At 42.9% G+C, this 13399-nt stretch overlaps 1 protein-coding gene and 1 long non-coding RNA gene across 9 annotated transcripts in view; one reads left to right on the top strand and one right to left on the bottom strand.

Annotated features, from left to right (window-relative positions):
* MED24 (mediator complex subunit 24) overlaps positions 1-11576 on the bottom strand; it is a 154632-nt gene extending 143056 nt beyond the window's left edge. The window contains exons 1-3 of one of the 7 annotated variants that reach the window (XM_053259100.1): positions 11558-11576; positions 9757-9938; positions 5450-5591 (exon numbers count right to left, since the gene is read on the bottom strand). In XM_053259100.1, the coding sequence (XP_053115075.1) occupies positions 5450-5582 (133 nt within the window). In that variant the 5' untranslated portion in view covers positions 5583-5591; positions 9757-9938; positions 11558-11576. Of the gene's footprint in view, positions 1-913; positions 989-1039; positions 1338-2372; positions 2772-5449; positions 5592-9756; positions 9939-11557 lie in introns of those variants that run through there. The other 6 variants (XM_053259098.1, XM_053259097.1, XM_053259096.1 and 3 more) reach the window with 6 other exon arrangements.
* Positions 249-11966, top strand: LOC128328905 (uncharacterized). Of its 2 annotated transcripts, XR_008309441.1 has the most exons (4): positions 249-777; positions 1802-2004; positions 9286-9345; positions 11789-11966. It is a non-coding gene; the product is annotated as an uncharacterized LOC128328905 (long non-coding RNA). The 2 variants fall into 2 exon arrangements; XR_008309440.1 differs by lacking the exon at positions 1802-2004.
* The last annotated feature ends 1433 nt before the right edge of the window (positions 11967-13399 follow it).

Genomic DNA, 13399 nt, shown 5'->3' with positions numbered 1-13399 from the left:
GAATTTCAATCTGAGAAATGTGCATACACTCTCATAAAGAAGAATGAAGACCACCATGGGACTTGCAAAGGTCTCACATGAAATTTAGGGTGCTTTCAGGAACTGTCAAGGTCCTATAATTTTGTGTCCTCTGCCAATGTAAGAAGAGTAAATAATTCAAAGAAGGATATAGCTAGTCCATCATTTCCTAAGGAATTCTGGGTAGAAAAATGACCCACCCATCCCCATAAGTGGAATTTCCTTCAATCAATGCGCATGACCTCTGTATGACCTCTGGAGCATCAGATGGAACAGAATGTGCACACATGCTTTTTTTTTTAGACATTGCCTTTTCCTAACCGGCAGCCTGTGCAGACGCTTCCTGAGATTGAGGCAAGGAGGTGTTACAGTAAGGAAGACTTCTGAGGATTAGCACACAGGATGTCTCAGTAGAATACCCACCAAAGGCTGGCACACACACTGCCCAATGGCAGCCTGCCAACAGGCCAGATCTGGCAAGGAGGAAAGGGACAGTGTACGTCCTATATGCTCAGTCAAGCTTTTAATTGACCGTTTGAATGACCACAAATGAGCAGAGAGAGCGGGGAGGGGGGCATTTTTCAAGGCAGTCTCCTATTTTTCAGTCATTTCAATTGTGTGTGCGTGTGTGTCTATATATCTATCTCACTCACACCCACACCCATCTTTATAATCAGACCAAAAAACAGACCATAATCCTTTGTTGCAAGGTTGGACCATTCATCCATGAACACCAACCATCCCACAATGTGCCTGAAGGTAATGATTGTTAAATAATTTACAAAGTGCCCAAGAAAAGTGTGCTCTATAAATCACCACCAAAGAGCCTCTGTCAGAAGCAGCTGGCCGACTACCTATTACACAGCATCAGTTAACCATGCCCCCAAGCAATTACTTAGCAGAGGTGCTCTTCACAGTAACAACTGTCCTCATTATTCCTGGTCCCAGCCATTAAATGCTTCCACAGTCAACAACCGCTGGGCCTAATCAGTGGTGCGTCCTTAGCAACCACTCAGCCTACCTACAATTCCAGTGCTTACATCACTTCACTGTTGTTATCTGTATTCTGGAGTTGCCTCTAGCAACAGGTACAACCAATATCAGTGCACACTCTAAGGTTGGCCAAAGAACTCATCAAAGCCAATTTACTACAGGGTCTTCGATATGCCCTTTCTGGGGTTGCCCTAGCAACCACTAGGCCTACTCAATCCACTATAGCTCTCCACAACTACTCAAGCATCATCAAGACTGCCACTGACTACAGTTGACTACAGCTTTCAATATTCACAACACCATCAGGGCCTTCCCTCAGTATGGTAATCAATAGGCAGACCCCTTTCACACACACCCATCTATTATATAGCCCTTGGGAATTTTCCCTGTCAACTCCAGGGTATATTCTAATACTGAAGCTAGTAAGCTACCCACAAAGACACCAATAAAGTCACCCAATAACCTTCACAGCTATTCAGGTCCTCTTCAGAGTCCATAGTTTTCATAGCCTATGCAGACAAAATTGCCATATCTAAATAATGAGCGAAAATCTTTCCTCAAACTCAGCCAGAAAACTGCAGCAGTCAAGCAGGAGTATTAATAATGATCACTGTTGTTTATATTCTATCATTAATCCACATGGTATGTTACGAAATTAAACAGAACAGACCCCTGCTTTAAAAGTTTTATGGGCTTAAAGTGCTGAGCAAACTTAAAATTCCACAGCTTGTACCATGCAAGAAATGATACTAAGATTACCATAAATGTGTCATCTTGTTTTTAAAATAAGATTATCTAGTAAAACAGGAAAAAAAGAGGTATGCAAACACTAGACAATTGGCAGAGAACTCAAGAAATCTACAGGACAGAAAACAGAATTCAACAACATGCAGCACTGCAAGCATCACAGACTCCCCCCGCCCCACTAAAGAGCACGTTTTTAGTCCTCATGACCAAGGATAAAAGTATAACCATCTGTGGGCAGTAATCAATGTAAGTCTCAAAATCTAGAAGGAAACATTATGAGGGCTTCAAATGGTTTGAAGGTACATTCATACTAGAAAATTAAGCCAGTTTGAAATAGTTTGTTTTTTGTTTCTCCTAAATAACCTTGAGAATAGTAGTTTTATGAGAAAGTTCAGTTCTTTGGCAAAAGAAAATAAATCTTACTTTCTTAACAGAACTGCACATTTCCCAATGTTCCCTACTTGAGAGCCATGACAGCAGAACAGGTCTGAAATAAGTTTATTTCTGAAGTATGGGCATGCCCTCAGTATGACTTGGAACCCTATACAGATCATTGTTCCTTTCCACAGAGCCTCTCACATGCATCACTTAACTCTAAGTATTATCTTTCTTACTTTTTCTCCATCACTATAGCCTGAGCCATCCAAAAAGACCCTTTGTGACAGACTTTTGTAGAGAACATGAAGAACCCTGGAATAGTTCAATAGGTTTATTCTCCTTGGTTTCCTTTGACAGAACACTGTGTATTTTGGAAAGGGACAATGCTTATCAGTGACCTATCTGAAGATGTTATTTCAGGAAGAAAAACTGTATTAATTGAACATATTCACAGATAACTATTTCTTATCCACCACACCCCATAACACCCAATGAGTATATACTCCCCTGTAACAGACAATAGCCTTCATTTGTACAGGTGGTCCTTGTTATCTGCAGGAGTCTCGTTCTGGTCTACAACTGTGGATAACGAGACCTTGAGTCAATGGGGATTGGGGAGTTAGGTTCCTTAAGGTTAAAAAAGGACTTAAAGGTTTAAAAAGAGGCAGAAATAAGTGCAACAAGTCACTGTACCATGCTCTGCAGGTCTCCAGCAATGCCCCCATAAACCCCCAATTCCTTCCATTTTCCACAAAAAATCATGGGGGGGTTGTTTTTGTTTTTTTAAAGAGCCACAAAATGGCTCAGACCTGCAAAATGGTGGCCAGAAATGATATTGGAAGTCATTTCTGGCCACCCAGGAACTGCAGATAGGCAAATTTTGCCTATTTTTAGAACCACTGATAACAAGGCCAGGTATCCATTGCCCAACTGCAGATATGTGAAACTGCAGATGCCGGAACCACGGATAATGAGGGCCACTTGTATTCACAATCAAGTTGGCAAAAGAGTGGATTCACTCCCTCCACATAAACTCATGAAAGTCATGCTTCTAGACAAGGTGAGATCTTTAATTATAAGAGATATGCTTAATGAGGGCCACCTGTACTCACAATCAGGTTGGCAAGAGTGGATTAATTTATTTTATTCATTTAATGAATGTGTTCAAATCCGTTTCAAAATCACAGCGAGTTAGCAATCAAAGCCAAGAACTGAGTACAACCTGCTGAAATCTCATCTAACAACCTTTCAGAAACAGAAGAGTCTTAATCAAATGTTCCAAAGCCAGCACCAAGCCAGACAAATACACTTCAGTTTAATCAGTTGATTCATCAACTAAAGCTGTAGTTGGTTTATTAGTGTATTTCATCTGCAAGAACAAATTTTAACCAAAAGGGCTAAGAATGAAGAATTCCCTTCTGATTCAATTTTGGTTCTACTATGCTCCTGTAATAGGGAATAACAAAGGCAAGAGTTAATAAATATGACTGCCGCATGGTGGTTCTTATCTATATATATAATTCTCCTGGGTGTGCCTTGGTATGTGTGTCCCAGCGCCCAGCTGATTGGCTGGGTGGCAGATGCGCCTGATTGGCCGAGGCGCACCCAGGAGGATTGGTTGCCACCTCCGTGGCCCAGCTGTGGAGGCCAGAGGTGGCGGGCCCGGCCTGGTCACTTAGGCAAGGCCCAGGAGGGGGAAAAGAAAGTGGGGGGAGGGCACAGAAGTGGCGGTGGGGAGGAGAAGCGGCTGGTCTCAGAAGCAGAGACTGGGGCAGAAGGGGAGAGAGGTAACTGCCGGCCCCAAAGAGCGCACAGATGCTCTTTGCGGGGTCGGCTAGTATATTAAATTGTAGGCACCTCCTTTTGAGGCTTTGGTATGTAAACATTTATTTATATTTAAACAACTAATGAACTGTTAAAAGAAAACTGTTTAATCCAATTAAACAATCTAATCAATTGACAGTCCTATTAATAATCCATTGTAAGCAGTGTTCCCTCCAACAGGGATTCCCAGATGTTATTGACTACAACTCCCATAATCCCAAATCAAAGGCCATTGCAGCTGGGGATGCCGGGAATTGTAGTCAACAACATCTGGGATTCTGGGAATCCCTGTTAGAGGGAACAGTGATTGTAAGGATAGTTCCAACACTTTTTTTACTTACATTCTAAAAATATGTAGGGATGCAAACACAAGCCAGGGACAAACACATCTGGCAAAGCAGTAGGAAGCTTATTTGTTTATTTATTCGATTTTTATACTGCCCTTCCAAAATGGAAGGTCTGTGCATCTCGGATTTGCTGATCATTTGCATATTACAAAGACATGCAATTTCATCTATTTTCTTGCCATTTTTCTCCACACATTTTCAAAATAAGTAGGCAAAAGCAACATCATATGCAGCACACATCGACTGCAAATACAGGTCCAAGAAGTAACAAGTCATTCTAGAGAGCAGAGCGCAGAAGTGGACTGTGTCATTTGGTGCATGTGGAGTATTCATTGAGAAGCTTCTGGCCTGCCTTTCTCAAAAAATGACCCAAAATGGCCCACGACATGAACATAAAAATGCAAAATATACTCAGTTGCAAGTTATCTAGTTAAAGATAATCAAATTAAAGTCCAGCTTTCTCTTTTGTAGCATTAAGATGCACAAATCTCATCCAATTTCTGATTCAGTTGTTCCTGCTGCCCTCGTCTGACTAATACATTGCAGATATTGAGAAAAACATAAACGCTACCCCTTATTCCTTAGCAGGAAGCACAGTGTAAGGGGCAAGAGATGAGGCATTTGAAAAGGATGCATTATCCAATTATTCTTGTTTACCTGTTTTCATAATTTGCTGTTGTCAAAATAATCTATGCAGAAAGACAGATAAAGAGAGAACAATGGTTTATTTAATAATAGATATTCTGAATCCCCAGCATGCTCTGCATTAAAAATTATGCAGACAGTGTTGGGGATTCAGAGTTGACCCTTACACAGTGCTTCCTGCTAAGGAATAAGGGGTAGTTTCTATGTTTTTCTCAATATATACTATGTATTAGTCAGTTAATTTGAGTCCCCAGCACTATCTGCATAATTTTAATACAAAACACTTGAAACCACTGATGAATCTTCCTGCAATAACTACACTTGATTTAACATCAAACTGTGAGAACCAGAAACCATCATGGAGCTTTCAGTAGCCAAGCACTAGTCAAGTGCTGAGATATATACTGTAAATAGAGAGAATACTGTAATTGGTTGCACAAAAGGATGCACAGTTTAAGAGTAGACCACACATAATCAACACAAACTAAGATCCAGACCTGCTAAATTCAGAATGTCCCATGTAGTTCCCTTGGGGAAAAATTTCTTCATGTTTATAGCCCACTGATAATCACTCCATCTTTCCTTCCAAGCCTGGAGGATGGCCTGTTTGAGGTTGACCACTTTCATCATGTTTCTATACTGAAATGAAAGGAGAAAGATGAACTGTGGCTGATTCGGCACTCAAATCATGCACCCTATCCACCAGTCTAACAGACTATTATAATACAAATCTATAACACTTCTCAGCATACAAAAAGCTTCAACATTCCTATATTTTTCAAGCCAAGAGATAGTACTTTCCCAGTACCACCCATATATTTCATGGCTACACAAGGATTTGAATTTGGATCTTCCACGGCTAAGCATAGTGCTCTGTCCCCTGCAGGATGCTTTATGCTGGTTCCATCTTGTCCGAGCACTTGGCCAAGAACAAGCTGCCTCCCTCAAGAAGCTACACTTGACATTCAAAACATGAGAAAGAGCCCCACACCGATCTTGTTCATCTGGTCTAGCATCCCTGAAGAAGCAACTCTTTCCATTACTGCTTCTCAAAATTATATGGAGAAGTAGGCCGGGGGTGGGTAGGGGCAGAATTCCCACTGCCTCTCCCTCATTCACAAATGCCTGTGTTTCATACACACAATCATTTCTCAGAACCAACTCTATTTCTGACCAATTCACTGACTTTACATATTGAGTGACTACTGTCTCAAATAATTAAATGGTAAGCAATGCCAAAGGCATAGACTTCCCGCTCCTTCAAAATGCTCTTGAAATATGGCACATTGCTATTTTGCAATTTAATTTTGAATAGAACCAAAAGCAGGTCTTTGAACCCTACATACACCAACTAATCTGAAATGGCATTTCTGGGACTAGTAGGTCTAGTGTTAGCAAGCATGCATTGTTCCCTTTGCTAAGCAGGGTCTGCCCTGGTTTGCATTTGAATGGGAGACTACATGTGAGCACTGTAAGATATTCCCCTTAGGGAATGGGGCCGCTCTGGGAAGAGCATCTGCATGCTTGTATGCAGAAGATTCCAAGTTCCCTCCCTGGCATTTCCAAGATAGGGCTGAGAGAGACTCCTGCCTGCAACCTTGAAGAAGCCGCTGCCAGTCTGTGTAGACAATACTGAGCAGATGGACCAATGGTCTGACTCAGTAGAAGGCAGCTTCCTATGTTTCCAGGTCCTGCATTCTGCCTTCTTTGCATAAGGGAGCAATGTAGTAGGTAGATGGCAGGCAAAGCTGGGCACCTGAATTTCTGGTTTGGACCAATGGTGTGACTCTGTATAAGGCAGCTTCCTATGCAATTCTATATAAACCAGGAAAGAAATCTTGATGTTGTGGTGGCGCATAGCTCAATGGAAGAGCATGTGCTTTTCAGGCAGAAAGTCCCAGGTTCAGTCCCTGGCATCTCCAGGTAAGACTGGGGAAATACTCCAGACAAGAAAAAAGTCAACTCAGTGCAAGACAGCTTTGAAAAATGCAGAATTCCATGCTAAAAGTTATGGGGGGGGGGATAAAACTGACAGTATTGTAAGATAAGCATGATACTATCACATTTAGAATACTGTGTATGATCCTGTAAAACCCATTGCTAAAAGGAGCTGGAAAAGGTGCAGAAAAGGGCAACCAAAATTATTAAAGAACTGAAGCACATTCTCCGAGGAAAGGCTAAAACATCTGGGATTTTTAATTTAGAGAAAAGACAAGAAAGTGGGGACATGATAGAGCTTTACAGAATTGTCTAGTGTGAACAGAGAGAACATATTCTCCCTTGCCCATGATTTTAGAACTTGGGTTCATCCAGTTAAACCAACTAGAACTACTTCTTTACACAAAGCATAATTAAGTTATTGAATCCATTGCTCCAAAATGTGGTGAGACACACTCATTTGGATGGCTTTAAAAGAGGATTAAACAAATTTATGGAAGATACATGTTTAAGTGAGGAGTAGTTTTATTGGAATCTTCTAAATAAACAAAATAGGTCTATGAGGAGTGTTACCCACAGTGGCTAAATGAACCATCAGGTTCAGAAGAAATATACCACTGAATGCTGGTTGTGAGGCAGTGGAAGTCAGCTTGTGGGTCTGCTGGAGGCATCTGGTTAGCCATTGTGGAAAACAGGATGCTAGACTAGACAGCCCTTTTGGTCTGATCTACAGTGGCAGATTAACCGAGAGGCGGAGCAGGCATTTGCCTATGGCGTCAAATTTTGCCTCCCTCTCTGAGGGTGGGGGCGGCTGCAGCAAGGGTGGGGGAGCAAGGAGAAAGTCCCCCCCCATTTTACCTTTTTAAAAATCCGCCACTGCAGAGCAGCGGCAATAGCTGGGGGGGGGGCGCGAGGGGAAGGTTAACCCTTTAGCCCCGTAAGTACACCGCTGCTGGCGGTGGGATGGGGTATGGCGGCTGCAGGGAGTGGAGATGTAAGGAGGGGAGAGTTCCCCCTTTTAGCTTTGAGAAGGCTGCTGCACAGTGGGATGGGGGGGTGAGCTCTTTCCAGCTCCCCTCCTCCCAAGGGACTGCACGGCCTCTCTGCTGTGCAGCCCGTTTTTGTCCTTTCTCCGAAAACGGGCTGCACAGCAGAGAAGCCATGCAGTCCCTTGGGAGGAGGAAAGCTGGAAAGAGCTCACCCCTGCCCGATTCGGAGACCTTTATAGGCCTCTGAACCAGTTCAAATGACCGGCGGTTCCGCCGATTCGAAGGCGGGGGGATTTTAAGGGCAGGGGAAGGTACACTCACCCCTCTCACCGCTTCCCCCCCCCGCTGGCGCTCCATTGTAAATTGGTCCGGTGGGGCAGCAGCATACCTCCCTGCCACCCCAACCCCTCATCGGACTGGAAGTGGAAGTACCTGGCGCACATGCACCCTCCCCTGCCCTTAAAGTCACCCCTCCGCCTTCAAACTTCCCTGCACTGGTTCTGTGTACATCCCTACTCCCCATCCTGCTGCGCAACAGCCTTCTCAAAGGTAAAAGGGGGAACTCTCCCCTCCTCGCCCCCCACCCACCCAGGTTTTTGTCTGTAGTTGACAAAAAGCTTAATCTACCCCTACTGATCTAACAAAGTTCTTCTTAGGATTCTTGTTGATATAGCCTGCAGTTTATTAGGACAACAGTAGAGTTGGCAGAAAGTGTGTTTCGTATTTAAGAGGATCATCAGCACTAGCTGCCCATATAGGGCACAGATCCTTGGATATAGAGCAAGCAAAAGTGTATGCACACTTCAGGTTACATCTACTAAGTCTCTGAAAGTAAGGGCCCTAAAACACATTATACAGTAGGGAACCCGGGTTTGCTGCTGAAAGTACAAACAAAGGTTAGGTAAAGTGTGCCATCAAGTCGATTTCGACTCCTGGCGCCCACAGAGCCCTGTGGTTTTCTTTGGTAGAATACAGGAGAGATTTACCATTGCCTCCTCCTGCGCAGCATGAGATGATGCCTTTCAGCATCTTCCTGTATTGCTGCTGTCCGATATAGTACTAGTTGGGATTCGAACCTGCAACCTTCTGCTTGTTAGTCAAGCATTTCCTCACTGCACCACAAACAAAGAGCCACTACTAATTCTGGCTCCTGATACACATGCTTGAAAACAAGTTAGCCTCCTACTTGTTGACAGTTTACATTTTCACACATTTAATACCTCTTGAGAACCCACTCTCTACTCTCAATTTTCACTAATGTGTTAATTACTCCCAAGCAACAGGGATTAGTTATTGCAGAGTTACCTTCCAATTAACTGAAACCTTGGATAAGTTAAATAAAATGAAGTGCCTTTCTCTCCCTTCTGAATAACCATAGCCAACTATTCCTTATGTATCCCCCTTAGGTATCTGGAAAACTAAGGTCCTGACACTTCGATTTTCTGCACGCACACACAAATATAAAGGTAGACCACTGGGCAATCTCTGGGCAACCATCTTGTGCTTGCTGTGACTCCTGCAAAAATATTAGGCTATGTAAACTTTAGTCTGATCCGGTGAAGCACTTATGCTCTCAAGTGAGTGCACACTCAGGTTCACTCAAGGCAGGCTATCTATGCCTTTATAGTTATGAGATCCTGAGTAAGCACCTATAAACTTTTAAATTTAACAGCACATCGGTGGGCCACGGGGATTGTAGGGCGGGGACCAATTCGTGCCAGAATTAGCTCATCCCTGGACTAGAACAAAGACAGGGAGGCGAGGGTTCCTAGGTTCTGCGACCAGCTCGTAGAGCGGGGGAGACGATTCTAGTCGCCTAAAGGTTCCTTCATTTGATTCCCTAAACGGAGGGAATGCTCACCTAACACCCTACTTACCAGCTCCCTTTCCTGTACCAAAGAAACACGCTCCTTTTAGTTCCTGTATTCCACCATCTTGGCACCTAAAAAATAACTTCGTCCGGATTGGCAGGGACCAATACTTTAGCCGCACAGGCTCCTGGGAGTTGTAGTTTTTCTGTTATTGGTTGACTTTGAAAGGCTTTAGGACCGTGAAATTCCTGTAATGAACAATGCAAAAGATACGGAATGACCGACAGTCATTATTACTCTCGCACATCTCTCAGGATTTTTTTTTAATGATTCATTTCAACCAACTGAAATCTAGGCATTCGCATAAAAGATGCTCTTAAACAGGAAAGTTATACCTGTTTAATTCATGCTTGTCATTACGTACATATTAAAGTACACGTAAAGATGCACAGATCGGAGCCCTGAAAGGGGTAGGGTTGGGGGATACGGCATTGTCAGCCTCTTTCCAGCCCAAAAGGAATTAAGATCTAAATTATAAATAGCTACAGCACTAAAGAGACACCTTTAAAAGTGGCGGCTCTCTAAGCAGGGAGAAAGCAACTGACCCTATCCAACCCCAGCAAAGTATCCCTCCAGGTGCTGGTTTCCACAAGATGCTGGTTTCCACCTTGTGTTTCTTTTGAGATTGTGAGCCCCATCTTCTTATTGCTGTTTTTTCTATAAATTGCTTTGATCGCTTTTTTGGTTGAAAACTGGTAGAGTTGCCAGTTTCTCAATAAATCCTACTCCTGTTGCTATAACAGCAGTTGAGAATATAAGAAGTACACAATTGGATCAGACAGACCAACAGGCCATTAAGTTCAGTATCTTATTACCAACACTATGCAGATGACCCTGGGAAGCTTACAAGCAGCATGTGTAGTTGATGGACTTCTAGTGTTGTTTCCCCACCCCACCCCACCCTCACACCCGATGTTCAGAAGTATACTGCCTCTGAACATAGAGGTTCAATTTAGCTATCATGGCCAGTACCCATTGACAGATCTTACAATCATCAAATTGACTTGATCTGCAGACACTAGCAAATGATTTTTATCCATGCTGTGAAAGTCTTATCTCACTGTTGATTGTTGCAAATCAAGCACAGGTGCAAAATAGGCACTTTTCTGCCCATTTGGTCTAACCCTACTGGAAAATCCAAGGAATTATTAATTCGAGATCAATACACTATAAGTGATTTGAATAAAAACTACAAAGCATTTTTAAAATGAAAAAGTACTACAGGACAAGTGCAAGGATGATCATGTTCCACTTGCTCTGATTTTTAGAAAGTAAGTACGTAGCCCGCCCTTCTGTGGTAAATAGAAACTGAGAATCCTGGGAAGGAAATCCAGGCCTGCTTTTATAAGAACATTAATATGAGGAAATATCTATAAACATAGTCATAATATTTCCTCATATTAATGTTCTTAATGTTATAAATAAACTGCCATTAGGACCTATTTTGAGTCAAAAGCCAGGTAGAAAATACCATTAAAGCACTTAATACCAGGTTTGGCTTATGACAGTTTTCTTCCTTTTGAGTCTACCAAGCAAACTGCCTTAGGCTGTACCTATCCACTTGGCTTTGACAATATATAATTTTTTTGTTCTTGTTGTTGTTCTTGAACCTTCTGCTTGAGATCTGGATCTTGTGTGGGTTCCCCCTAGCTGCTCCTATTCCCCCTAGCTACTTCCATTCCTAGCTGCTACGGAGATATTGAAGTTAACTGCAACAATAATGAATTTTCTTATGGATAGTGTTAACTGATCCATAACACTAATTAACTTGTGTTAACTAGCAAACTGATTAAACCCATTATTATACCTTGTTATGAAGGATAAGCTTGCTTATCCTTGGCTGTTTTAGATGGCAGATTTCATAACATCCCATATAGGAATAGACTCTACCCATGTGGTAATCTGGAAGTTGAATCAGTGGACCATGTCCTTTTGCACTGTCAGTTTTATCAGGATATTCGTCAATAATGTATCATTCCTGTTCTGCATAAGTATCCAGGTAGATCTAATTACTTGTATGTTGTTCTCCTCCTTTCAGACCAAAAATCTAAAATGTCACTTAAAGTTGCTAGCTTCTGTGTGGCTGCCTGCAAAATTCAGAAGAGATGCACTGATCAGTCAACATATTAATATGTTAATGTGTTAGTTCTCTGGTTCTGTCGATAACTTGTTAATAATACCAATAAACAGGTCGCTGACATATTGATTTTTCTTGATTAGCTGTCTAGGAGTAGACTCTTTTTAGGTTATTGTTTTACTAGTTGTATAATGGATGTGAACTGAAGTTTCTGGACTACGTACAAAGGCAGCCCCATGTAGAGCACATTACAGAAGTCAAGTCTGGAGGTCACCAACAGATGTACCACTGTTTTGAGGTCACTGATCTCAAGAAACGGGCACAGCTGGCGTATCAGCCGGAGCTGATAGAAAGCACCCCTGGCCACCGCCTCAACCTGAGAAACCAGGGAGAGGTGTGAATCCAGAAGTACTCCCAGACTGCGAACCTGTTCCTTTTGGGGAAGTGTGACCTCATCTAGAACAGGTAGATCAAAATCATCTCTAGAGTTCTGACCCTGCAAAATAAGTACCTCCATCTTATCTAGATTCAGCTTCAGTTTATTCTCCCTCATCCAGTTCATTACTGCTTCTAGGCAGGCATTTAGGGAGGATATGCCAGCTCCTGAAGTTGACATGGAGAAGTAGATCTGGGTGTCATCAGCGTACTGGTAACGCCCAGCTCCAAATCCCCTGATGATCTCTCCCAGCGGTTTCATGTAGATGTTAAAAAGCATTGGAGAAAGTATGGAGCCTTGAGGGACACCATACTTAAGCTCAGGTTTCAAAGAGCAACAGTCTCCAATCGACACCATCTGGAATCTGTCCAAGAGGTAGGAGTGGAACTACTGTAAAACAGTGCCTCCCACCCTCAACACTCTGAGACGTTCCAGAAGGATACTATGTCCGATAGTATCGAAAGTCGCCAAGAGATCCAAAAGGACCAACATAGTCACACTTCCTCTGTCAATTCCCAATTGGAGATCATCCATCAGGCTGACCAAGGCAGTCTCCGCCCCATAGCCCACCCAAAACCAGTTTGAAATGGGTCTAGATAATCAGTTTCCTCCAAGACTGCCTAGAGCTAAGAGGCCACCACTCTCTCAATTACCTTGCCCAGACATGGGAGTTTGGAAACAGGCCTATAATTATATTGTATTTCCATTGTATGTTTATAACTACTTTTAGTCTGGTTGCTGACTGTAATAAAATGACTGACTATACTATACCTTGCAATGTCAGGGAAGTCTTTCTTTCTTGGAACCTTTATGCCTCACAAATTCAACTTCCAGTTTCCATTCACTTACAGTAGTATTTTCTAAACTTCTCTTAGTGGAGGCACACTCTTTTCCAAGCCAAAGTAGGAAACAAACTTCACTCTTGTACTCCAAAATACGCACTTACTAGCTGAAGTGGCACAGAGCATCTGCGCCCCTAGTCCTCCCTGTCTCTCCTCCCTCCCTTCAGCCCCAGTCAATTCTCCTCCCCCCCCACCTTCAGCCTTCAGCCCTCCCAGTCTGCTTTCCCTTCCTTCCCCACCCGCTGGCCTTGCCAGCCCCGGGTGCTCTCCTTCCCCTGACAGGTGGTGGCACTC

The sequence above is a fragment of the Hemicordylus capensis genome, chromosome 6 (genome assembly GCF_027244095.1).
Source record: "Hemicordylus capensis ecotype Gifberg chromosome 6, rHemCap1.1.pri, whole genome shotgun sequence".
NCBI lineage: Eukaryota > Metazoa > Chordata > Lepidosauria > Squamata > Cordylidae > Hemicordylus > Hemicordylus capensis.
This window is presented reverse-complemented; position numbering and strand designations above follow the sequence as displayed.